We start from the raw sequence: 25,325 nt of genomic DNA on the forward strand, positions 1-25,325 counted from the left end.
AGCTGATGATTCTGATTTTCTGTACATCAACTAAGATGAACTTTTCACACCATATAAGATACCGATATATTGTTTAAAAGAATGATGTATTGTAAGTGTTCACTTCACATGAAGGGCATTGTCCTTGAGAATTCAGAAGGCCCCTAATGAGGTCTCACTGAGAAAAGATTTCCTTCTGTACTTTTTCAAATATGAAGTAAATATTTTAAAGCTCTTTTGTATTTACAGTTATCATTTTCCATGAAAACAAGTGAAGACAGGACTTTTTAAGACAGTTAAATCAGTACAAACAGGTTGACTTTGTAAATAGTATTTTCAGCTCATCAGCATTGCTAGAGGTCATTCAGCCTGTGTCTGTGTGTACAAAACATACAGTGAAGGGAAGAGGGTATTGTAATATCAAGTAACAGCTTTTCTCTCTTCGTGAGGACAAAACCACACCCTCCAAGGTGAACTATAAATGCCAGAACCGTTTTCCCCCCTGTGAACACTACTTATGAGCTTTGCAAAGGGACTAAGCACTATCTTTGGCTGATCGCAGTGAACAGGGAAGGACCGCGGCAATGGTATCTCAGGGGCTCCAGATTATGGGCATTGTCTTGGCATTGATCGGATGGCTGGGGACAATAATTGTGTGCGCATTGCCCATGTGGAAGGTGACTGCTTTCATTGGGGCCAACATCGTAACGTCACAGACCATCTGGGAGGGCCTGTGGATGAACTGCGTGGTCCAGAGCACGGGACAGATGCAATGCAAGGTCTATGACTCCCTACTGGCCCTGCCCCAGGACCTACAGGCCGCCCGGGCCATGCTCATCATCTCCATCATAGTGGGCATCTTCGGCACCATGATGGGCATCGCTGGGGGCAAGTGCACCAACTGCATGGACGATGAGGCGTCCAAAGCCAAGGCGTGCATAGCTGCGGGTGTGACCTTCATCATTTCTGGGCTGCTCTGCATTATCCCTGTGTCCTGGTCAGCCAACACCATCATCAGGGACTTCTACAACCCCCTGCTGACCGAGGCCCAGAGGAGGGAGCTGGGAGCCGCCCTGTACATTGGCTGGGGGTGTGCGGGGCTGCTGTTGCTGGGAGGAGGTCTGCTTTGCTGGAACTGCCCCCCCAAGGAGAACCGCCCCTACATAGCGAAATTTGCACCCGTGAGATCATCATCATCCACACCCATGGACTATGTTTAATTTGACAGAGTGTTTTTTTTTTCAGACTCCTTTTCCAGGTACCTGAGAGAAATTCAGGACTTTTAAGTTAAAAAGAAAATTAAGTAAAACTCATCAGAGCGCTGAAACTCACTGAGGCTTGTGTAATGATGTTCATATATTATTCTTAAAATATAATTTCTATTTTTCAGTTACCCAGAGTTACCTGAATACAGACTTTCTGCTATTATGCTCATTTTCAAATGATCTATAAGCTGCTCTCACTTCTGTTTTTTCCCATGAGTAATTTTAATTTATATAATGGGAACATTTTTAATCTGTCGTCAATATGAATATTTCAATGTCCAAAAATGTTATATATTAAAATGTTTGAATTGTAATTGACCTTTGTATTTTGTGAGTCCCTGCAGTATTCGGTAGAATACGTACATGTTCAAACATCCAAGTAAGCGCTTTGAGAACAGGCTTTGCGGTAGGGTAAAGATTGTATCATCATATATTTCCCCAAAAAACACTGATAATTAGACTAGGATTCCGCATGTTATCTTGTAATGTTCCTTTTGGGACATATCAGCCTCGAATAACAGAGGAGACGAATCGCTTGGTATGTTCTACTAATCTGGAGAAGTGTTGCGCTTTTCTGGGGAATCACAATCAAAGGTAAACTTTTTTTTTTTTTTAATGGCGAAGGCCTAAATCTGTTTGTGGACGTATTTCATATTATTGCGTTCTATTCATAGAAACTGAAACCATACAATATTCGTTCTTTTTCTGTATAGTTTGAATTCATGGTCGTAAATATCTTCTGTCCTAACGTTAAACATTCCGCCCAATTGCTGTAGGCAGGGACGTCGCGCGCTGAGGGAGGGAGGTGGGGGGGGGACTTGATGGCAGAGACAGAGCGGTGGGAGATTGAAGCAGGGGCGGGGCGGTGATGCGGTGATGCGGTGATTAAATGCAGGAGGGGGGAGTCCAGCTGTCCTCCCAGCCACAAGAACAGTTTAAGTTACTAGGTTACCAGGCTGACTGACCAAAATTGCACAGCGCTGGTGACGTCATAGGCCGACCGCAGGCTGCCGACCAACCGCAGGAGTCGCGAAAGGGCAACAGTTAGCTTTCAGACTGAAACATGCCTGGGAAAGACCCATAGAACAGTAATGTTAGGAGTACAATGACTGAATCAACGGTAGTCTACTAGTAGGCCAATAAACAACTAAATCAGTTTATACAAATAGCTTTATTTTTGTAATGTTTACAAAGGTATGTTAAAACATTTTATGTTAAAACGTCAAGTGCGCTTAGCTTAGTGACTACATTTACTGATTGTTTAAAGTATGTTATCTTTTGCATCTTAATGTTCTACTTAAAATACAGGAAAAGACTAAAAGTGCTGAATGAAATAACCTGTAAAACGGCTACAGAATAGATAACCGACACATACAAAAGAATGTCTGTTTGCAATCCCTGAAACTTTAAACAGCAAGGTTTGTTTCTATGGGCTTAAATGTGGAATTAGAATGACACAGTATGCTAATTTACATAAAAAGAAGTCAACTGGCAAATAATACATTCATTTAAAAATAAAGTGTTATAAAATAATACTTCGCTGTAACAGTAAACAGCAAAATTTGAGTGGAAACAGCAGGAAACAGAGCAATCAGTAATACTAAAAGAAAGATGAAGGCCTGAAGAGTCCAAGAACAATTTATACATAGTCCTTTGCGCTACCGGCAGACTTAGCAGAAGAATATTTGGCTGTGTATGGGCGATCTTCTTTCGGCGGACACTGGCAGCAAAGAATCCCTCCTCCTAGAAGAAGCAATCCCGCGGCTCCCCAACCAATGTAGAGCGCAGCACCGAGTTCTCTTCTCTGTGCGTCGGTGACCAAGGGGTTGTAGAAGTCTCGAATAATGGTGTTTGCGGACCAGCAGACAGTTATCAGGCAGAGGACTCCACCCATGATGAAGAAGACCCCAGAGGCAATAGCAACTTTAGCCTTGGCAGATTCGTCTTCAATGCAATTAGTACACTTGCCCCCGACGACTGACAATAGAATTCCGAAGACAGCCACAAGTACAGAAATGACGACCAGTGCGCGAGCTGCCTGCAGGTCCTGAGGCAGAGCCAGCATCGAGTCGTACACCTTGCACTGCATCTGGCCCGTGCTCTGTACTACACAGGTCATCCATAGACCTTCCCAGATAATCTGAGCCGTTACGATGTTGTTGCCGATAAATGCGGTCACCCTCCACATGGGCAGTATGCATATTATAATGTCCCCAAGCCATCCGATCACAGCCAGCGCAATGCCCAATATCTGCAGCCCCGTGGATGCCATCACAGTCCGGTCCGCGGAGCTTACGTTCGTCTCTTAAACCGAATTGCTTCGAACGAAGAATCTTTTGCATGGAAACTTTATACACTGCCCCCCCCCCCCCCCCCCCCCCCCCCATTCCTGAAAGGGTGGGATTTAGCGTAATTTGTCCAAGAATCGCCACCCCCTTCATCGTGTTGGTTCACGACCCCCTGAAAACCCTACTTCTGTCAAAATCAGAGTTGAGGAAGACTCTAATACGTTCCAAACAACTCGTTTAGGTCCAGGTATTTTGCATTTAACGTAGCTGCGAATTGATTATTTTCGAGCACGTAAAGGCTATGCTGAAGGTATTCGCACACCATAGCCTACATGTATATGTAGCCTAGATTTTCAGGCTTTACAATACCAAAGGTGGTAGTACATTACAAATATAAATAGCCACGGTCATCTGGTAGCTTTTCATTTAACAGAATATAGGCTTACTGACCGCAGCTGGTCAAATGATCAAACAAACAAACAAACAAACAAACAAACAAAAAAGCCAAAAAAAAAAAAAAAAAACTCTATAGGTCTACACATTAAATGCATCTTCAGCATGATAAAATTGAATTCAATCTGATTTAGCCCATATCTTCAAAAAGCTATTCTTTTTAGCCTATATTCCCTTTGACTAGGGAAAATGTAAGCCTATTACTGAATTTAAATTATGAAGTTGAAGCCAAATTACTTTGAACTGAATTTCCGCAGTTTTGTGAGCATTGATAGCGGAAGTATTTTTTGTAAGGCACTGGGGTTTAAATGTTTACGTGCATAATTATGTGGGCTGATTGCAGCATGAGAAGGACACAGAATGTATTTGGATTTCATGCCAACCTCTGTTCTTATTTAATTGTCTAACTCATGCATTTATTGTCATTTTTTCCACTTTCATTTTTCAAATTCCTTAATAGCCTACCCTAAAAATGACAACTGAAGTCCTTGGGTTCACATATTAAACATTTGAATACTGTGCTCCACAAGTGAACCAGCCTTGGATAATTGGTTGATTAGTTAATTTATCTAGGGTAATTGGAGGCAACAATAATCTTGCATAATACGGGTCCTCCAGGAACACTGACTCGCCCCAGGTTTACAGCAGAACAGCAGGGCGGAGACTAAAACGATTTTAATAACGAGACAGGTTAAACTAGAAACTATAAATCCAGTATCAATAAATTCGCCACATCGCACAAATATTAAGACCAGGGTTGCTATAGTAAGGCGTGTATCAAAATTCAAGGTCAACCTTGTCTGCCAGGTAAACCAAGACCTTATGACTGAGTCCACAGCGTGGTGATTTCAGCTATTCTCTTTTTTGAAACGCCTAAAATAGGGCTGCCCAATCCTGTTCCTAGAGATCTAATCCTGTTCCTAGAGATCTAGTCCTGTTGGTTTCACTCCAACCCTACGAAAGCACACCTCATTCAACAGCTTGAGATCTCATTGAGCTGCTAATTAGTAGAATCAGATGTGCCAAATTAGGTTTGAAATGAAAACGTATAAGATGGTAGTTCTTCAGACCTAAGACAATTAAATCATTTTTAAAAACTTCAACAGTTGTCTTCTTTCTACAGTCCTGCCAAGAGGAAAAACACATCCATGAGTGCAATAGAAAGTGGGTTTTTTTTTCAGAATTAATTTTTTCAGAAAAAAAAAATGTATATAAATGTATACTAGTTTTTTCTAGGTTGGCATTGCCCAAAATAAAAGGCAAACTAACATTTTATTTTTCAGTCCCAAAACTGGGAGAAAAATAATCATTTGAACAATGTTGTCGTTTCATTTTACCTGATTTGGCCAGATAACGAGAAATTATAGAATAAATAAAGATAATTGTTTAACAGTGGCGCTCATACAATTTCACAATTCATTGATAATGATATCACTACTAATAATCATTTGATTGAGAAATGCAACAATGTTGTCGTTTCATTTTACCAGGTTTGGCCAGATAACGAGAAATTGTAGAATAAAGTAAGCTAATTGTTTAACAGTGGAGCTCATGCAATTTCACAATTTATTGATAATGATATCAATTCTAATTTACATACAGAAACAAGACGTGAAATCTCCATTTCTATGACCTAGAAGCTGAGTTACTTAAGTAAGATGAGCATACTCATTAATTTACGATGGTAGGTCAGGCTGCTATATAAGGCAAACCGGACATAGCCTAACTAATCGTTCTGATTGAAAACCGCACCCATAGAAAGGTTGTGTATATCCCCAAACCCAGAGAAGGCATCGTTTTATCAAGAACTAGTATAGAGCTTTTCTTTCCTTTATTTCTGTGGGAGTGGAAGGTGCATATGTGATGGCGTCAGCTGGGCTGCAAATTTTGGGCATTGCCCTAGCCGTTATCGGATGGATTGGGGTTATCATAATCTGCGCCCTTCCTATGTGGAAAGTGACCGCTTTTATCGGCAACAACATTGTAACCGCTCAGATTAGCTGGGAAGGCCTGTGGATGAACTGTGTGGTGCAGAGTACGGGACAGATGCAGTGCAAAGTATACGACTCCATGCTGGCTCTGCCGCGGGACCTACAGGCAGCCCGCGCACTGGTCGTCATTTCGGTGCTCGTGGCCCTATTCGGAATTCTGTTGTCGGTTGCTGGGGGCAAGTGCACGAACTGCGTTGAAGAGGGATCGGCTAAATCTAGAGTCTCTATCGCCTCGGGGGTATGTTTCATCTTGGGTGGAATCCTTTGTCTTATCCCCGTCTGTTGGTCTGCGAACACTATTATTCGAGATTTCTACAACCCTATGCTCGTCGACGCTCAGAGACGGGAGCTTGGCGCATCGTTGTTCATTGGCTGGGGAGCTGCGGGACTGCTGCTAATCGGCGGAGCCATTCAATGCTGCCAATGCCCACCGAGGGAAGACCGCCGGTACACTGCCAAGTATACCGCCGCAAAGTCTAACGCAGGTGGAGGGGCCTACGTGTGATTCTGCCTTGCTTGAAAAGATTCCCATTCAGTCGACTCCATGGTGTATCTGTTTGCGGCAAATGTATTGTGGCTTGTTTTTCGTTTTTATCTTTCTGTTGTGAATTGCCAAATAAATTATTTACTTTTTAACTTGTCTGTCTTCAATGTAGTTGATATACTATGCCTACATGTGACCTGGCTGGGTAAAATGTGTGTGCGTATGCGTTCCACCCCTGTTCAGATCCTGCTTGGTTTTGTCTCTTGATGCCATTTTAAAACCTTAATTTAGAATACCCTGCCAACAGTAAGTGGTGTGTGTGCTAAATTCTAATGTGAAACGGGCATCTGCAAACTTTTCAGTTTACAACATTATCTTAAAATGGAAGCAGCTATATACATTAGTGGAAGGGTTTTTATTTTATTTTTTATTTTTATTAAAGTGCACTGAATCAGTTTCTGGTCTTGTGAGACTGAAATTAAATTATTTTTGTGACTGGTATACAAATGAGCTCCTGACTTGTGACCAGATGGAGCAAGTTGGGCTAGAATTGTGTCATGAACCTGATTTAACCTGTCCCCTCAAGGAAAGTTGTTCACCTATTTCCAGTCTAGATTTTCAAGTTCTTTAGGAGTGTCTGAAACTGCCTCCTAAATACTGTGTCATCAAATGTGCTGTGTACTAAACCTACTGTTGAGAGTTTAGTACTTGGTATTTTTATTTAGCATTTTTATTATGCAATTGGCAGTATACAAAAAATACCTTGTGCTATTTTCCAACCGTAATGTGTCTTAAGGCATCCTGCCCTTGTGGTAAAACAGGCCTGCCTCTTCCTCTCTGATTTATGGGACCGAAAGATGTCTTTGCCTATTCATTTCTGTGGGACCTCCTAAAAAGTATGGTTTACTTCCTGCAATGTTTGGTCCTGAATACACTCAGTGAAACCCCAATGGAAGTTATATCATCCAGGGATTTTAAGTACACTACATTTAGAGAATTTCACCCTCTTTGCTTGGTCATCCAGTCTACTCTACTTGTATACTTGATAGTAGGCAAGTAAGCTGAGCATCTTGTCTTATAGTTTGGGTATATGAAACCACAATAAGCCCCACCTGGTTATCTGGACTTTTTTTTTTATTTGCAAAAGTGCAGAAAATGTGTCAAATTGTTAACGGATTAAAACATCTACTCACAAGATCGGTGTGAATTCCAGAATTTCAAGTACACAAATGCATTTAATAGATTCATTTCAGCAAGCATAATTACAGAAAATGATACAGTAAACAGATGAATGAATGAATACAAAAGATGTTAAAAAATGAGAACAAATGTAATATCAGTTGGGCGTATTCATACTTCACAGAAGTATGAAGGCAAATTAAGTCTCATATTGAGAAATCTGTAAAAATGATTGGCATGGTATGTTTTCACTTCCCTAATAATTTCAGAACACTTTTTAATGATAAATAATGAAGTGTATATGGTCTGGTTATTTTTCTGGCTAAATGTCAACAGCTGTGTTTGTGCTACATCTAAAGTCTTTAAACTTGATTTTTCATGGTTTTATTTCACATTATCCATAATGTCATGGCAAATGAATTCTTCTGAAGTGGGATTCTATAACCCTACTTAAATCAAAATATGTGCTAGAAACAATAATGTAACCAAATAGTTCTGCCAAATTTCAGCTTATAACCACGTACTGCTGAAGAGGAAATTGATTAACTTTATTGTAAAGTATCACTTGGATATTTTTTTTATACTGGAGTTATTTGTATGCTGCTCAGTTATGTCTATGCAAAAATGATTTAAAAGGTTCACTTCTGAGGCTTCAGTTATTTTCAGGCTCAAGATATTTTGTCAGATACACTATAAAATGTTTCAATTTGGTAATACCTTCACTATAAGGGTCATTACAATCGTCATGACATTATCAACAGCTTATCTGTTTTCCTCGTAGCAAACTAGGCAGAAGTTTTGAGCATAAGATCACTGGAAAATACCGGTTTGCATCTCATCAACGCTTTTGTTGGCTTCCGGATGTTTATTGATTGGTTTCTCCGAAACCAGCTCTCTCCCTACTCTCCTGTTCTCGCTCTCTCTCTCTCTCTCTCTCTCTCTCTCTCTGTCAACATACATACATAGAGAGGGAAGAATGAAGTCTGACTACAATCTTTCAGTAGAACAAGTTTCACCTTAAACCCCTCCCTTGGACAGAGCATATAATTGAGACAGACAGAGCAGGTCAGATCATCATTGCCACCAACTGCCTCTCTCTGCTGCTTGAGACTAGGTAACTGCCTGCTTCCTTCTGACTACAGCAAAACAAAAAATCAGAAATGGTGTCAATGGGTAGACAGATGCTGGGCTTGGCCCTGGCTATCGTTGGATTTCTGGGGACCATCATCGTCTGTGCTCTTCCCATGTGGAAGGTGACGGCTTTCATTGGCGCCAACATTGTGACTGCGCAGGTCATTTGGGAAGGCTTGTGGATGAACTGTGTGACGCAGAGCACGGGGCAGATGCAGTGCAAGATCTACGATTCTCTCCTTGCCCTGCCCCAGGACCTTCAGGCAGCCCGTGCCCTGGTGGTGATTGCCATCATCGTGGCCCTCTTCGGCGTGCTCCTGGCCATCGTTGGAGGGAAATGCACCAACTTTGTGGACAACGAGGCCTCAAAAGCCAAGATTTCCATCGCTGCCGGGATCATCTTCATTGTGGCTGGAGTTCTTGTCCTGGTCCCCGTCTGCTGGTCGGCCAACACCATCATCAGGGACTTCTACAACCCTCTACTGACCGAAGCTCAGCGCAGGGAGCTGGGAGCCTCCCTGTACATTGGCTGGGGCACTGCTGGTCTGCTGATCCTTGGCGGGGGACTCCTCTGCAGTTCCTGCCCTCCGAAGGAAGACGAGCCTTATAATGTCAAGTATTCTCAGGCAAGGTCCGTGGCGACCAGCAAGGCTTACGTATGAGACTGCTTACGAAAGGTGAAGGAAATGTTTTTTTAAAAACAAAGGCCTTCTGATTTAAATAACCGTTGTGTACTCCACCAACTTTTTCGTCTTGATATGGCTCTCTCTTTGTAAGTGACAGTGAGGGATCTCACTCACATCCTGCTATAAAAATGAAAACAAGTTGATGTGGATTCACTAGAGATCAGTCCCAAAATTTTTGAAATCACAATGCATTCTGAATTTTTCATTCGAAATGGACAATGAGAACTGTAAATGTTGTTTTTCTACGTTTTTCACAGTGCATAAGAAAAGTCTGAGGAAAAGTAGAATGTATGAACACCAATTAATACAATCTGTGATTATACTTCATTTAATCTAATCAGACCAGTAGAATCATAAAAGTCTTTGTGTTGAGAAGTCAATGGTTTTACAAGCAGTCCTGTAGCTGATGTTAATGTCTACTGGAAATAGCACAGAAAATGTCAAATATGTCTAATGTTCCTCTTTGCTGTTCTTAATGGAATATGAGCTATCATTTAGTAAATGTTAGTGTTGTAATGCCAGTTTCATTTTCTGTGTAAACACAACAAACTATAACAAAAAAGAAGCAAACAAATCTGTAAGTTGTAAGATTATTATTTTTACATTTTTATTTAGTGAGCTTTTTTAATATTTTCATGATTGTAATAAAGTTTAATGATTTCACCATATTTTTGTTTAATGTGTGTTTTTAACTCATATGTTGATGCTCCAGCTCATACAATTATGCTTATAATGTAATATAATTTTGAACCTCTGGATAAAAAAAGTAATATGTTATTTGTGTGGAGCATGAAAATTCAAGCCACATATAAGTGTTAAAAATATAAAATCTTGCATCTAATAAATCTCTGAAAATCTTAAAAGCTATTATGGTTGTTTCCACAAACTGTACCACATTTTATGATTCAAAACTTAAGAGAGGAGGTGTAATCAGTATTTTCTTTGGGTATCTTATTCTGGTCAAACAGCTCAGGGGAGTTTTTGCTGTTCCAAGAAGAATCTGCTCAAACTGGTTGAGTGACAAAAACTGTCTGTTGAGCTAATTCATTAAAAATGCAGCACAGTCTAGATATATATACATACTGTGAAATGTCTGTTTTGACTAGATAGAGCATAATTTATTGCTTTGAATTGCTTTTAAAAGTTTGACTTACTGAAGGATTATCAAAGTACATATAGGATACTTGAATATCAGGTTTTTAAAACAAAAGGTTTCTATTGCATCATGTAACTATTGCATAGCATTTTCACTTTTGGGATAAGCAGGGGGTGGGGTTTAGGTGAATCGCTTTTTTAAATCAGCATTAAGCTGTTTTTTAAATCAGCATCACAAAATTGATTTTTTAAACTCCGGAAGCACATCTACTCCACATCTTACTGTACTTTTTCACTAGAAAGCCAATATAGTAATACTTCATATTTTAAAAATCAAAATGAAAATATATTTTGAAACTGGATTTTGAACTGAATTTCAGATGAAAATTTACTGTGATATTTCAGCACTTTCACAGAGGATGCTCTATGAGCATAACACTGAGAAATTTTGCGTAAGCAATGTAAAAGGAGCACCAACTCAAAATATCAGTTTCAAATGTGGGAGGATGAGGAAGGTGTTGAGTTGCACATTTAGCACATCTGTGATCCCTTTATAAGTGAACAAAGCTTTTTGCTAGTACGTTGTGGACAGATCTTTAACCCTCCTGTCTGGCCCACCACCCCCCAGCATTCATTGTCCAGAGAAAGAAAGAATCCTGTTAATCTGGTACTCAGGTGAGCTGCAGCAATAAACACCTCCCTGATTCAAAAAGGCATATAAACGCCTCCTGTCTCCACCCCAATAAATACTCCCGCAAAAGTGTGAAGCCCTAGAGGAAGTAGACAGCCCAGACTCTGAGCTAGCGACAGCTGACGGGAGCCAGGGAGAGCACCAGCAGGTTTCGCCATGTCGTCAGTGGGAATGCAGATGCTGGCCAGCCTCCTGGCAGTGGCGGGCTGGGTAGGGGTGATCGCGACCTGCTGGATGCCCAAGTGGAGGGTGACGGCCTTCATTGGTAGCAACATCGTGACGACGCAGACCATCTGGGAGGGCTTATGGATGGACTGCGTGGTGCAGAGCACCGGACAGATGCAGTGCAAGTCGTACAGCTCCTTGCTGTCGCTCAGCACCGACCTGCAGGCTGCTCGCGCCCTCACCAGTCTCTCAGTCGCCCTGGGCTTGGTGGGCCTCCTCCTAGCCTTCTTTGGGGGCAAGTGCACCAGCTTCGTACAGGAAGAGGTCAGCAAGGCCAGAGTCATAGTCACCGCGGGGGGCATTCTCATCGCCGCCGGATTCCTGTGCCTCATACCCATTTCCTGGACCGCCAGCAACATCGTCAAGAACTTCTATGACCCCCAGCTGGTTGACGCCCAGCGCAGAGAGTTTGGCCCCTCTCTGTACTTAGGCTGGGGGTCCTCGATCATGCTAATCCTAGGAGGAGGCCTGCTCTGCCGCAACTGTCCCACCTCGGAGGAGAACGCTCCTTCTGTCAAATATCTCATTGTGAGGTCATCAAGGGTGACCAGCAATAAGGGTTCCCAGAAAAGCGAAACCACTTTGCCGAGCTCCCCAACTCCTACCAAGACTTATCTCTGAATGCTCTGAATGACTCCCTTAATTGTGCTCTTTACTTTTGTCACTACATTTCTTTCTTATTGCAAAAATGAAGGACGTTGCACTTTGCACTTTGTAAGTGAAAATGGACACAGACATGTGCTGTGTATAAAAAGCAGAAAATGCATGCTTGGTTGGGTGAAGTGTTTGTGGTGTAAGTATGAGAGTGAGAGAGGTTTTGAGTACTTTTTAAGATGTTATATTGGAATTACATGTAGATGTTTTCCAGTGTTTAATAGAGTAGTGAATTATTCATAATTTCTAAGTGCACTATGTTTTTCTATTGTTTTTCATTTTCTTGAGTCTCACATACTATAATTGTACTTATCAAGACTTAAATAAGCATATACAGATTTTTCAGTACTTATGTACAAATGATCTATGTGTATGTTTACAAAATTATAATTGTTTTCAATTTTGTCACAATAAAAAATGACTGACCATATATTAAGCTGTTGTTCGTGTTCAGCACACAATACATACCCCTGTTACCCACCACACAATTTTCTGGTGAAAAGTCAATGAAATGCCATCTAGGAGTTAGGCGTTAGTTAGTTAGTTAGTTGAAAACTAGAATATAGCCAGGCTATATCTGAGTAAAACCTGAGCTACATTGGGGTAAAACCTATTCTGTTTATGTTGAAAAGTCTCTCAACCTAGATCTCCACCCCTCTAGATGTCTAGATTCTGGCTTTTGCTCCCTGGATATTATTGTTTCTTTCCACATAACAACATGACTCATGTTTAAAGAAAACAGCAAGTCAGTGGCAGAAAACCAGTTTGTCAAGGATTGATTGAGTAGAAACGGTATATGTTCTGTGCGGAAATCACGTCAAACAAATGATCGACCCATAATTTTGTCAATCACTATTCACTATAACACTATATCATTACTGTCTTTATTTAAAAATTTGCTGGACAGATAAATACCATTCAGATTATCTTTTGGGAAGGTTATTTACCCGTTATTTTTAAAGCAATAGATTTATAGATTGATAGATTTCCAGTCTGTTGTATTCTACCAATGCAGAAGGTGATACTCTGTCGGAACCATGCCGTGACCTACAGTACAGCCAGTACTTTTCCCTATTGCCTTGAATGAATTAACTGGTTTATTGTTCAATACTGAGCAGAACGTGTTGTGTTTCACATGAGGAATATTGTGTCCTGAATGCAATGTCATTAGTGGCTTACAGTTTCGAGGCGTTGAGGTGGCTAAAATTGCACAAAAGTTTTTATGGGCAGAAATACAAAACCTATATTTTTGAGGTTAAATCCTTCATGAGTCTCTACTTCAGTGTTCTTGTTTTAAATGGGAACCCATTTTCAGGGCTAATTAAAGCATTTTGGCTGGGAATTTGAAGGACCTACACAAATTTACAGAACAGGTAAAAACTTGCAATTATACACAAGGCTAATGTTCCTTAATTGTTCAATATAGGAGGTTCATTTAAAAAATTTTTTTTAAAAAAATTTCTTTCTTACAAATTTGGCACTCAATGTGGGGCCCAGCATGTCCAATTCCCTCTCTAATTTGGAACGGTCAACTCTCTGCAACAGGGTTCAAGTGCAAACTGCCTTAATGTAGACATCTAAATAAGTGCTGTCACCAGTCTGCTTCTCTTCACACCATGGACTACAGCCAGTTGAATTGCTATAAATGTGGACTGCTAACCGAATGAACCCTCCCAAAATCTGCGAGTCGCCCCGTGCAGCTACTGGCCACAGTTGGCACTGACGTGGTCCAGATTCAATTTAAGACTGTGGGGCCATTCAATGCACGATAGCATGGTGCCTTAACCAAATGAGCCACCCAGGAGCCAAGATAACCATAGTTAGATAATGAAAAAGTCACATACAGAGACACTCTGGCTACACGCGTCTGCAAAGCACATTTTATGACAATGTGAATACAAAATCAGTTACATTAGCTCCACCAGGTGCATTTTCATCATCTAATTTTGTGCCATAATTCAGTTAAACTGTCCATTTGCCTCAGTAATGAAACATATGCACTCAGAAGCAATATAATACATAAAACTGAATCAGTAAATCATTAATTTACTTAACAAAGAGTCCCACTATGATACACTGAACTACATATAAAAAATGGGTCGGAACAGTATGGTTCTCTACAATTAAAAGAATTCATGTCAGGTTTTGCGTAATAAACCTAGACTATGAAATTCTCAAGCATTTGCACATACTGCCATCTAGCGGTGGAATTCTTTTCTTCACTAATCAGTACCAGTCCAATGAGTCAAGTAATTCAACAATTTGACCATCCAAAATCCACAGGATGGTCAAATTGGTGAATCATTGTCACGGCTCACTGTTTAAATTAATCACTTAATTGAAGGATCATAGAAGTGTGCTAGTATTACTTTATTTTCATTACTTTTCTTTCTGTGAAAATTATGTGCGCATGCCTCTGTGAAATTCTAAGTGTTTCACATTTAGATTACTGCATTTACAATAGTTATTGCTTAGCAAATGTCTGTCTGCAAGACACCTTACATTTGTTCTGTAGATTATAGACACTGTAATTCATTTTTCCACTGCATATGCAGTAACTGAGGTAAATGTTTTTAGTAGGGGTAATAGTACCATAGTAATGCCCCCAATACAGATTGTGATCTTAACAACATCTTTATTTTGTCTGTTTCCGTCTCTTCTTTCCATCAGACTCGCCCCGACTGAAACAGCCATGGCGCTCCAAGTTCTGGGCATCACCATGTCAATGATAGGGCTGGCGGGCACCATCGTGATCTGCGCCCTCCCTATGTGGAGGGTGACGGCCTTCATAGGCACCAACATTGTGGTGGCGCAGGTCTTCTGGCAGGGCCTGTGGATGAACTGCGTGTACGAGAGCACAGGGCAGATGCAGTGCAAGATCTACGACGCCCTGCTGGACCTATCCCCCGACCTGCAGGCAGCCAGGGGCCTGGTGGTTATCACCATCGTGCTGGCCTGCCTGGGCTTCCTCATCTTCCTGGTGGGCGCCCAGTGCACCAACTGCCTGGACAACCCTCGGGTCAAGGCCCGCCTGGTACTGGCCTCCGGGGTCACCTTCGTGCTCTCGGGCCTCACTACCCTGGTGCCCGTCTCTTGGACGGCCAGCTCCATCATCCAAGACTTCTACAACCCCCTCGTGCCCGAGGCGCTGAAGAGGGAGCTGGGAGCCGCCCTCTATGTGGGCTGGGTGACCGCTGGCTTCCTGCTCTTCGGAGGGGCAGTCCTCTGCACCACCTGTCCTCCGGAGAAGGTCAGCTACCCTGCTCGGTACACCCTGGGGAAAATCTCCACCCACAGCAGCAGCTACGCAATAAAGAACTATGTCTGATGAACAGAGAGCTGTCTCTGTGAGGGCCGACAGAGGGGGGAAGAGATGATTTAGCACACCTCTTGGGGGAAGTCACTGTCACAATGGAGAATCACTACAATGGCTGGGCACTCTACCTCATGTGCATAAATCTGGTTGATACCAAACAGCTTATTAAATAAATCCACAGAAAAGCAGAGGTATTGCATCAGATCATGGAAGCAGACCAAAGGAATGATTCTGTCCCTTGCTTACAGACTGAAAGCATATTTCCCACATTAGATAATTAAAAACCTTTATAAGGTGCCTTTTCAGCCTAAGCCAGTGAATAGTAACTGTTCTTGTTAGAAGGATTTTTTGTTTATAAACTATCATACTAAAAACCTAACATGATCTTGCATTCACGTTCAAAGTTTATTATCATTACTCTTTAGCTTCCTACCTATATAGCTATAGTTCTAGCTGTAGGGCAGATTTAACCATTTTAATTTTGAGACTTTTATTCTTAGATTTCCTTTTATTTTTCAAAATAAATTACCGAGACATGTTTGCATGTTTGTTTGTGTATATTTTACATGCCCCCGCCAAGGCGTAACTTGGCGGGATGGCATACCTGCCATCCCAATATACATTTTTAATAGAAGTGGATTGTGGTGATCTCTTATTTCAATCCTTTTTGTTTTTAAAACATGCAGAAGTGTATAAAGCTATGGAATTCAGTAACTACATTCACAATAGATATGTGCTCAGTGTTTTCAGTTAATATAAGGCTAAAGACAAATATGTTTAGGCAAATCTAACTTCATGAGTGTAATGGTGTAAGCTTTCATACCTAACTCAGCATCAGCACAGGTGTACAAGCTTAATAGAGAGGAGCTATAGAAATAGAGGCTCTGATCGGCATTTCCACTCTAGCAAGTATTTGTATTGCTGGGCCAACAGTGGGACTGGTGGGACAATGCAAGGGAGATGTTGGTGACTTGAAATATAAATGGAGCAAGCAGCGGACTGCCATTTAAAAAAACATTTGCCAGCCAGAAGACATCAGTGAGCGGAATGGGTGGTGGACCTATGTAAACATAAATGCGCATTAAAAATATGCACTCAAACTGTGGTTTCTTGTGGGAATTCATTAATCATCGATTGAAAGAACAATCATGTTGTCCTTAGTTACACAGATATGAGATCAAATTTACAGAACATCATTAGTTCAATCCAAACTCATTAATATTGGATTAAAAAAAGTGGAATTAAGTTTATGATTCCTTTGCCCAAGGACCAGTAAATGCAAAACAACCACATAATATCTATAATCCAGCACCATATTGCAATGTAGGTACAGTTTTCTTTTCAACAATTGTTCTTCTTCCAAAGACAAACCCACTGCTGGTGTGCATGACCAAAGAGCACAATTTTAGTTTCATCTGACCATACCACTCCAGTTGAAGTCTAAATGCCTTTTAGCAAAGTCATATTATTCATTGCTCTCAATGTCAATCCTTCCAAGAAAACCTACTGGCATGGAGGTTGTGCCTGATGATAGCTTTGGAGACTCCCCCAAGCAACCAAGCAAACATGAAACCAATTTTTTTTACATCTCCAACTTCGGCCCTTGAATTTTTCTTTGCCTCCTAAACCATCTGCTTCTCACTATGTGTGGGGGCAAGATGCACCAGCACTTAGTACAAGGCAAGTTTACCACAATGGTTTTCTACTCCTTAATTATTGAGCCAATAGTGAATGTGGCATCCTAACTTAATTTGTTCAGTCATTTCCTGACTTGTAAAAGGTTGACAACCCTTTGTTTTGGTTCTTCTGAGTTCTCAGCCTTCCCCATTGGTGAGGGATGACACATTGGTTTTGCACGTGCACTACAGAAGGCCACGATTCAGTTCCCTAAGTTTGGGATGAACTTCAAAAGTAGCACATTGATGCAATGTATTTTTGTTAATAATACAGTTGTTCAGAGAAAATGTTTTGTCTTCACAGGTCATACATTTATTTCCCAAAAAGATTGGTCCAATGCATCGCAATGAGTGTCTTCAAAGTTTTCAAGTTGTCACCACTATACAATGCCACATTAAACATTTAAATTTTTACAATCTGTCAGAATCAGAAAATATTAAGAAATTGTACATTAAAATTCACAGAAGTGACTGTTCCCTGCAGAGATTGTGTTAATATCTTTTCACTCAGAAAATCAACAAAATAGTTTCACAGGTGCCAAAATATTTGCACACCACTGTGCATTATGTCTCAGACTTCCTATACAAGTAAACTGCTCCAGATATGTACCCTGATTCTTGCTCTGACACTGCCTTCTCCCAGTCTTCCACCTCCATGACTGAAACCCGGGACCAGAGCCCTTCCTTCTCCATCTCATTCAGAGTAAGCTCAAGGTGATGTTTGTACTCCTTGTTGCTCTCGTCTCCCCTCGTGGTCAAACACATGTAGCCCCCTGCAACGGAAATTTTTGGATCATGACTTCTGTTTAAAATGCACATATACACCCTGCCATGCTTCATGTAGTCAGGGAATACTGACCAGGCTTTGCGACTTTCCATAGTTCCCTAATGATCGTAACTGGCAAATGCCCACTACCTAGGGCTCCAACAATGAGGACAACATCATATGTCCCTGCAGGAGAAACAAGATAGCAACAAAGAAAAGAACAAATAAGTAACCATAATATCATTCATATGCCACACAGAAAGTTACCAGTCGTAAATTCTCAGGGTTCTCCCAGTGTTCGTCTGCACATTTTACCAGCATCCGTAAGAGTAGTGTTACACAACTGTTTGGAGGCTACGAAATGATCAGTCAAAATGGTTTCCTTAGATACAGTAGGCTACAAAATGACTGGCACCCTTCCTAAAGAAGAGCAAAAAATAAAAAATAAAAATGACATTAATAATGAACCATATCATATGCTCAAAAAATGAGAAAGATTATTATTCTTCCATACCAATACACGTGCCCAGAGAAAAAAAAAAGTGTTTTTAACAAGTAATAATTTAATTTCATCAAAGGGCCACGAGCATATAATATATCTTATTACCTGTGTTGATAATTTCATACAGCCTATTCTGCTCATCTTCATCAAGGGTGTCAGTAATTTTGGACCTCACTCTGTATTTGTGGCAGTAATGACACATGGTATTCCTGAGTTCTTAGTGTTGAAACAACTTGAGCGACTGGTTACGAAGATACAAAGTTGAGTAGGATACCAGCTTGGACAGGCAAGGCTGCGGCTCCCAGCATGCACTGCTTCAGCTCCTGGTAAAGTCCTTTTCTCTTGGCTGCTTCAAGCATTTTGTCACTGCCATCCAGTCCCACAAAATTCTTAAATCCATTTTTCTGCAGCTATTGACAAAGACAAATAAGCAATGTAACAACATACTTCATACTGTTTCTACAACACCAGAAAAATGTGTTCTCCTTTGTTAATGGCCACCTTGTGGTAAGTAACTATATATGGTAATAACTACAACCAGAGACAATCCAGCGCTGTTTCTCTTTTCTTTTTCTCTGTTTGTTCTTATTCCCTTTGTTTAAGTTTTTGTGTGTGTTTGCTTTCTCTGTTACTGTAAAACATCTAAGGAGCACACTGGTGTCTTCATCTGATATACAGTCTCAAATAAGACATGGAGAGATTTGGGTTCGAAACACCTCATGATACCAAAATTGTGGGGCTTTACAGAGAGACCTTGACCAGGAGGTAGGATCAGTTTTTAATCTCTCTAGTGAAAAAAATGACAAGAATTCATCAAAGCTCTCTGGGGATGGTTCAATACTGAAGCAGGGGGATGTGCTTAATGTAGAGTTAATACCACTGAATAGAGTCTTTAAACTATGACAGCTTTTTGCGATAAGAATGCTGCTTTTGCTTCCGTAACGGCTTTCTGGTATTCTATAACTGTAGTAAAGTACAGATCTGCTGCCACTCATACAGGGTGTAGGCAGTGTTTGAGCTACCCTAATGTGAAGAGAGAAGATGGAAGCATTTACCCAAGTGGACGCCAGGCCTGTGCCACAGGCCACATCCAGAACCACTGCTTTCTCTCGGTCTCCCTCAAAGGAATTTGACAGGCACTCAGCAGCAAGCCTAGGGGCCCTGAAATCCAATATAGCTACATCCTGGATATACAAGAAATACATTTGAAATTATGGTAAATGGACTGCATTTATATAGCGCTTTTATCCAAAGCGCTTTACATTTGATGCCTCTCATTCACCCACACATGGTGAAATGCTGCCATGCAAGGTACCAATCAGCTTGTTGGGAGCAATTAGGGGTTAGGTGTCTTGCTCAGGGACACTTTGACACGCCCAGGACGGGGGTTCGAACCGGCAACCCTCTGACTGCCAGACAATCGCTCTTACCTCCTGAGCTATGTCACCCACATGTAAAATTATGTTTCAGGCCTGTACCATTCTCTTGGTGTACACCACACATGCACAAGCCCACTCTTGCCATCTTGATCCAAAATCGAGGTCAACTGGGCCTGCTCAGCAATTTTATACATGCCACAGAGCATGATAGGATGTCAATTGCTTGTCTCATGCAGTACACCTGTATGGAAGCATCTGCATTTGTTGTTTGCCCGCTCATTTAATTCAGGTTTTATCTTTGTCACCCATCTATAATATACCTATGCTAACTATTACTAATATTATTAATAATGCAGATGTATTACCTGTTCGTAGTTTTCAGCCCAGTTGTTGTAGAAACAAATTTGGTCTTCAGCAGATTCATTTTTATGGACAGACAGTACAGCGGATCTAACATCGGAAAATGTTCTGCTGGAGTTTGCCATTCTACTTGATCCTGTCAATAGAAACATGTTTTTATGCATATTATTAAACTATTTGCCTGCTCAATCAACATGTTAACAATGCAAAAATATGTTGATAAATCCCAAACAAATAACATTTTAATGATATTTGGGGCACGTGCATAAATAAGTAACGTATGTATATTATTTATTTTTGTTTTAGTTGCAATGCGATTTTATTTAATTTAATATGCTCATCTTGAATAGTTACAGTACATTATGCAAAAGTTTGACGTTAAATAGGGGACATTGTGTGTGAATTTGAACACAAAATTCCCTTGATTCCTGCTGGAAAAACCAACATAGACAAGCACAACTTGTTACCCGCATCTAAATATCCCAGACTATGACCGCTCTATTATATATATGAAATAACATTAGGATCTATCTGGACACTGACTCGAACAGCTATCCTGGAGCAGGTGCACTTCTGGCTACTGAACTTATCAATATGTCCAGGAGGTTGCTCGATTACGGTGTTACCCCAGCACTGCATATAAGGCCAATGCACTGACTGGTCCTTGCAGAGATGCTCACCCCGGTCAGTGTGTATATGCAAACCACATACTTTAGATGCCCTGAAAAAGGGAAAACAGTTTATAATGACAGATGGCGATAACCAAGGACACGTACAGTAGTTCAATGATGTTGAAAGGTAAAACATTGTATTTACAAATCAAGACAAATATAGATTGCCATTCTATAAGTAAAGAAAAGACATACAATCTAACAAACTACAACAAAGAAAATAAATACAAAGAGATTATTGATGTATGTCTGTTTATCTGTTCATCCTTGTTCCGACAGGCCATGAGTATAAAAGGTAAAAAGGTCACCAGGGTACCCCATGGCACTCTCCATGCTGCAGGACAATTGTTTTGTCAGTTGTTTACAGCCTTCTGATCTTTTAACTGCATTGAAGTGCAGGCAAAGGAATGATCAAAGTTCAGGGACAGTCAATATTGAATCTTAAAGTGATATATATATATATATATATATATATATATATAATATAAATAAACAAGATAAATAAACATTACATTACATTACATTACAGGCATTTGGCAGACGCTCTTATCCAGAGCGACGTACAACAAAGTGTATAACCATAACCAGGAACAAGAATGACGAAACCCCTAGAGAGAAGTACCGGTCCAAGTGCAGGGAACAACCGCATAGTTCAACTTGGACCCTGAAGGTTAAACTGATTAACACTAACACAACGAGAACGGCAACAACGCAATCTATGGAAAAAATACAAGCAGTAGTTAAGACAGTTAATGCACCTAAGTCACCTACGAAACAGCTGCCTAGTTACAACCCTAAGCTTACAGTCATTTACAGGGGGGTAGGGAGGGATGGGGAGAGGTGCAGCCTGAAGAGGTGAGTCTTCAGTCGTCGTTTGAAATGGGTCAGTGTCTCAGCTGTTCTGACCTCCACAGGGAAGTCATTCCACCATCGTGGGGCCAGAACAGACAGGAGACGTGTTCTGGAAGTGCAGGTGCGAAGAGGGGGAGGTGCTAGGCGTCCTGAGGTAGCAGAACGGAGGGATCTGGCTGGCATGTAGGGTTTGAATATCTTGTGGAGGTATGCTGGGGCTGATCCCTTGACTGCCTGGTATGCTAGGACCAATGTTTTAAATTTGATGCGAGCTATAACAGGCAGCCAGTGGAGGGTAGTGAGCAGGGGAGTGACGTGGGAGTGTCTGGGGAAGTTGAAGACCAGACGAGCCGCAGCATTCTGAATGAGTTGCAGGGGTCTGGTGGCAGATGCCGGTAGTCCAGCCAGAAGAGAGTTGCAGTAGTCCAGGCGGGATAGAACCATTGCTTGGACCAGGAGCTGGGTTGAGTAGGTGGTGAGAAAGGGGCGGATTCTGCGGATGTTATATAGGAAAAATCTGCATGCCCGGCTTACTGCTGCGATGTTCTTGGAGAGGGACAGCCTGTTGTCCATCACCACTCCGAGATTCTTGGCACAGGGTGATGTCACTAAGGTGTCCCCTAGGGAAATGGAAAAGTCGAGGAGGGGAGAGGATAGAGCAGGAATAAAGATTAGCTCCGTCTTTCCCGGGTTGAGCTTCAGGTGGTGATTGTCCATCCAGCTCTGTATGTCCCTCAGGCAAGCGGAGATGCGGGCAGGGACCTGTGTGTCCGATGGGGAGAAGGAGAGAAAGAGTTGCGTGTCGTCAGCATAAGAGTGATAGGACAAGCCATGGGCAGATATTACAGGGCCAAGGGATCTGGTGTACAAGGAGAACAGAAGGGGACCGAGGACTGAGCCCTGGGGAACTCCGGTGGCGAGGGGACGGGGTGGTGATACCTTACCCGCCCAGGCAACCTGGAAGGAACGGTCAGAGAGGTAAGGCTCAATCCAGTCAAGGACTGTGCCGCAGATCCCTGTTGCTGCCAGGGAGGACAGTAGGATAGAGTGCTCCACAGTGTCAAATGCAGCGGAGAGGTCTAGAAGAATCAGGACAGAGGAGAGGGAGGCTGCTCGTGCGGCATGGAGTGACTCACTGATCGAGAGGAGTGCAGTCTCGGTCGAGTGGCCAGGCCTGAAGCCAGACTGGTGGGGATCAAGCAGGTTGTTGTGAGAGAAGAAAGCAGAGAGTTGGTTAGATGCGGCACGTTCAAGTGTTTTGGATAGGAAAGGGAGGAGAGATACCGGGCGGTAGTTCTGAATGACTGAAGGATCTAGTGTGGGTTTCTTCAGCAGCGGGGTGATGTGGGCCCTCTTGAAGGATGAGGGGAAACATCCAGAAGATAGGGAGGAGTTCACAAGGGAGGTGACAAAAGGGAGGATGTCAGGTATGATTGCCTGGAGGAGAGATGAGGGGATAGGGTCGAGGGCGCAGGTGGTAGGGCGGTGGGTGAGCAGAAGCTGGGAAACTTCAGAGTCTGAGAGGAGAGAAAATGTGGAGAAACAGGGCGCAGAGGGCGCGGAGGGCGCGGAGGGGGCGGAGGGCGCAGAGGGGGCGGAGGGCGCAGAGGGGGTAAAGGAGCTGCGGATGTCAGCAATCTTTTCGTCAAAGAATGCTGCAAAGTCATCTGCAGTGAAGGAAGACTGGGGTGGGGGAGGTGGCATGCTGAGGAGAGAAGAGAAAATAGAGAAAAGTTGACGAAGGTTAGAAATGGAGTTATGAATTTTAGTTTGGTAGAATTTTGCCTTAGCGGCATTGACAGCAGAAGAAAATTCTGTCAGGAGAGACTGATAGGCCGAGAGGTCAGATGGGTCCCTGGATTTGGCTGGCCCTGGAGGTGCGTAGGATGTCAGACATCCATGGACTGGGAGGGGATGAACGTGCTGGCCTAGGAACGAAGGGGCATAGGGAGTCGAGTGCTGAGGAGAGAGATGGGGTTAGGGTGGAGGATGCAGAGTTAGTGGGGAGCTTGGAAAATGATTGAAGAGTGGGGAGGGAAGCAGTCACTCTGGGAGCAAGAGAAGAGGGTGATAGGGAGCGGAGGTTACGGCGGACAGTGACAGTGGGGATGGGAGGAGGAGAGGGAGGATGTGGAGAGAGGGGGAGGGAGAAGGAGATGAAGTGATGGTCAGACGTATGCAGGGGGGTAACCGTAAGATTGGAGCTGGAGCAGGTCCTCAAACAATATTACAATAAACAACATGAACAGAATAGAACTCATTAGGTCTTTGCAGCTCAAACTGCAAAACAATGCTAGTCAACCAGCTTAACTAGCAAGGCCACATTAATTGACCAACTTGACCAGCTTCACCAGCAAGACCATGGCCATGCCGGTCCGCCAGCTGAACCATCACCAGACCAGCACGAAGCAGCACAAACCAGCTTGGACCAGCATGGAATTCATACTGGTCTGAGTTATTTTGTTTTTTTCATCAGAAATTTTCCTGAAATTTTCCTCAAAGAAAAAGGTATGGAGGGCAAATACTCTACACATACTTTGATTGCCAATACTTTTTGAAAAACTTAAGCAGCACAAATGATCTCTTAAGTTATGCTAGTTTCCAAAAAAGATTTGTACTTCAGATGTAAAGTCTTTTTTTATAGTCAAGAGTACTATATTAAACACAATGAAAGCTTGAATGACTATTTCCTTACAAACATTTTTTTGTATTTCTTTTTCAGCAATTGTGTCTGCACAATTCAACGATGTGATGTAAAATAATCTGAGGGAGGCAGCCAGGAACAAGCTTTCCAATGAAAGACAATTAATTAATTAATGAAAATATTTTAATGTTTACAGTTTTAAGGCCACAATTCGTCATATTTGTTGCCTATTATGCTAACTTTTGTAATAATTGTTTAATATTTAAATAAAATACAATTAACTAGAATAATTCACTTGTCGATTTTTGCTGTAGTTTGTGCTCAGCACATGAGCACTGACATATTTTATCTTGCATTAACTAACGTATATGTCCAATAATGACATTCATTCTAAATGATTTTAACATTACAATACCACATAACCTGCGGTATATTCCTGTGGTAAATGTCCCAAAAAAACCACACAGACCTTGGAGCACCACATGAATACCACAGCACAGTAACGCAGGAACATGGTAAGATAATTATTCTAGGAATATATCACAGGAACATAGGGAACCAGTACAATACAGTATATCCAGTAGTACCTTACCACAGGACATTTTCGTAAGGGTATCGAGTTTGCTATGCTTGTAAACGAGAACACGTGCAATTGCCGTTTTTCTCTTATTAAATTAGCATTAGTAGTAGGCTGTGTCGGGAATATGAAATTATTGTACTTACGAACGTCAATTTAGAACAACCCTGTTTGGACCTTTTCTGGTTTGTGAAGGTAAGTGGCCCTGGTGCACTAATAACGTCAGAGATGCGACGCTCGATAATCATATGTCGACATGGCATGGAGCATGGCTGCCCAATCCTGATCCTGGAGATCTGTCGTCGTGTAGGTTTTTATTTTAACCCCTATTTAGCACATGTGATTCTACTGGTTAGCAGCTCAACAAGATCACAAACTGTTTAATGAAGTACGCTTTTTTAAAGACTGAACCGAAAGCCTACAGGACGACAGACCTCCAGGAACAGGGTTGGGCAGCCCTG

At 41.9% G+C, this 25,325-nt stretch overlaps 7 protein-coding genes across 10 annotated transcripts; 5 read left to right on the plus strand and 2 right to left on the minus strand.

The window, feature by feature from the left end:
• Positions 1 to 408: 408 nt before the first annotated feature.
• On the plus strand, positions 409 to 1,552 carry LOC118235276 (claudin-4-like). The gene has a single exon (XM_035432453.1). It carries the CDS (start codon positions 564 to 566, stop codon positions 1,197 to 1,199), a length of 636 nt encoding a protein of 211 aa, XP_035288344.1. The 5' UTR covers positions 409 to 563; the 3' UTR covers positions 1,200 to 1,552.
• An 844-nt stretch (positions 1,553 to 2,396) lies between these two features.
• LOC118235193 (claudin-like protein ZF-A89) lies at positions 2,397 to 3,582 on the minus strand. The gene has a single exon (XM_035432332.1). The coding sequence runs from the start codon at positions 3,514 to 3,516 to the stop codon at positions 2,884 to 2,886; it is 633 nt and encodes a 210-aa protein (XP_035288223.1). The 5' UTR covers positions 3,517 to 3,582; the 3' UTR covers positions 2,397 to 2,883.
• A 2,123-nt stretch (positions 3,583 to 5,705) lies between these two features.
• Positions 5,706 to 6,612, plus strand: LOC118234813 (claudin-like protein ZF-A89). Its single transcript, XM_035431597.1, has one exon. It carries the CDS (start codon positions 5,849 to 5,851, stop codon positions 6,479 to 6,481), a length of 633 nt encoding a protein of 210 aa, XP_035287488.1. The 5' UTR covers positions 5,706 to 5,848; the 3' UTR covers positions 6,482 to 6,612.
• Positions 6,613 to 8,619: 2,007 nt separating this feature from the next.
• LOC118234814 (claudin-4-like) lies at positions 8,620 to 10,229 on the plus strand. The gene has a single exon (XM_035431598.1). It carries the CDS (start codon positions 8,800 to 8,802, stop codon positions 9,430 to 9,432), a length of 633 nt encoding a protein of 210 aa, XP_035287489.1. The 5' UTR covers positions 8,620 to 8,799; the 3' UTR covers positions 9,433 to 10,229.
• A 1,058-nt stretch (positions 10,230 to 11,287) lies between these two features.
• On the plus strand, positions 11,288 to 12,545 carry LOC118235146 (claudin-4-like). Its single transcript, XM_035432202.1, has one exon. It carries the CDS (start codon positions 11,399 to 11,401, stop codon positions 12,086 to 12,088), a length of 690 nt encoding a protein of 229 aa, XP_035288093.1. The 5' UTR covers positions 11,288 to 11,398; the 3' UTR covers positions 12,089 to 12,545.
• Positions 12,546 to 14,732: 2,187 nt separating this feature from the next.
• On the plus strand, positions 14,733 to 15,654 carry LOC118235147 (claudin-3-like). Its single transcript, XM_035432203.1, has one exon. It carries the CDS (start codon positions 14,814 to 14,816, stop codon positions 15,447 to 15,449), a length of 636 nt encoding a protein of 211 aa, XP_035288094.1. The 5' UTR covers positions 14,733 to 14,813; the 3' UTR covers positions 15,450 to 15,654.
• Positions 15,655 to 16,658: 1,004 nt separating this feature from the next.
• mettl27 (methyltransferase like 27) lies at positions 16,659 to 25,310 on the minus strand. 4 transcript variants are annotated; one of them, XM_035431998.1, is made up of 7 exons: positions 25,011 to 25,310; positions 20,747 to 20,841; positions 20,126 to 20,256; positions 19,437 to 19,565; positions 18,656 to 18,791; positions 17,973 to 18,065; positions 16,659 to 17,886 (listed from the first exon to the last, which is right to left on the minus strand). In XM_035431998.1, the coding sequence occupies exons 2-7, from the start codon at positions 20,757 to 20,759 to the stop codon at positions 17,678 to 17,680; spliced, it is 711 nt and encodes a 236-aa protein (XP_035287889.1). In that variant the 5' UTR covers positions 20,760 to 20,841; positions 25,011 to 25,310; the 3' UTR covers positions 16,659 to 17,677. The 4 variants fall into 4 exon arrangements, with proteins under 4 accessions (XP_035287889.1, XP_035287892.1, XP_035287891.1 ...); XM_035432001.1 differs by having other exon boundaries at positions 20,707 to 20,841; positions 25,011 to 25,308; XM_035432000.1 differs by having other exon boundaries at positions 20,664 to 20,841; positions 25,011 to 25,307.
• Between the last annotated feature and the right edge of the window lie 15 nt (positions 25,311 to 25,325).

The sequence above is a fragment of the Anguilla anguilla genome, chromosome 9 (assembly GCF_013347855.1).
Source record: "Anguilla anguilla isolate fAngAng1 chromosome 9, fAngAng1.pri, whole genome shotgun sequence".
In the NCBI taxonomy this organism is placed as follows: domain Eukaryota; kingdom Metazoa; phylum Chordata; class Actinopteri; order Anguilliformes; family Anguillidae; genus Anguilla; species Anguilla anguilla.

Coding starts and splice junctions, on each gene's coding strand:
- LOC118235276 (XM_035432453.1), top strand. CDS start 564: ATGGTATCTCAGGGGCTCCAGATTATGGGCATTGTCTTGGCATTGATC.
- LOC118235193 (XM_035432332.1), bottom strand. CDS start 3,516: ATGGCATCCACGGGGCTGCAGATATTGGGCATTGCGCTGGCTGTGATC.
- LOC118234813 (XM_035431597.1), top strand. CDS start 5,849: ATGGCGTCAGCTGGGCTGCAAATTTTGGGCATTGCCCTAGCCGTTATC.
- LOC118234814 (XM_035431598.1), top strand. CDS start 8,800: ATGGTGTCAATGGGTAGACAGATGCTGGGCTTGGCCCTGGCTATCGTT.
- LOC118235146 (XM_035432202.1), top strand. CDS start 11,399: ATGTCGTCAGTGGGAATGCAGATGCTGGCCAGCCTCCTGGCAGTGGCG.
- LOC118235147 (XM_035432203.1), top strand. CDS start 14,814: ATGGCGCTCCAAGTTCTGGGCATCACCATGTCAATGATAGGGCTGGCG.
- mettl27 (XM_035431998.1), bottom strand. Junction 18,792..19,436: donor CAGGCCTGGCGTCCACTTGG/GTAAATGCTTCC, acceptor CTTTGTCAATAG/CTGCAGAAAAATGGATTTAA. Junction 17,887..17,972: donor ATGGAAAGTCGCAAAGCCTG/GTCAGTATTCCC, acceptor TTTCCGTTGCAG/GGGGCTACATGTGTTTGACC.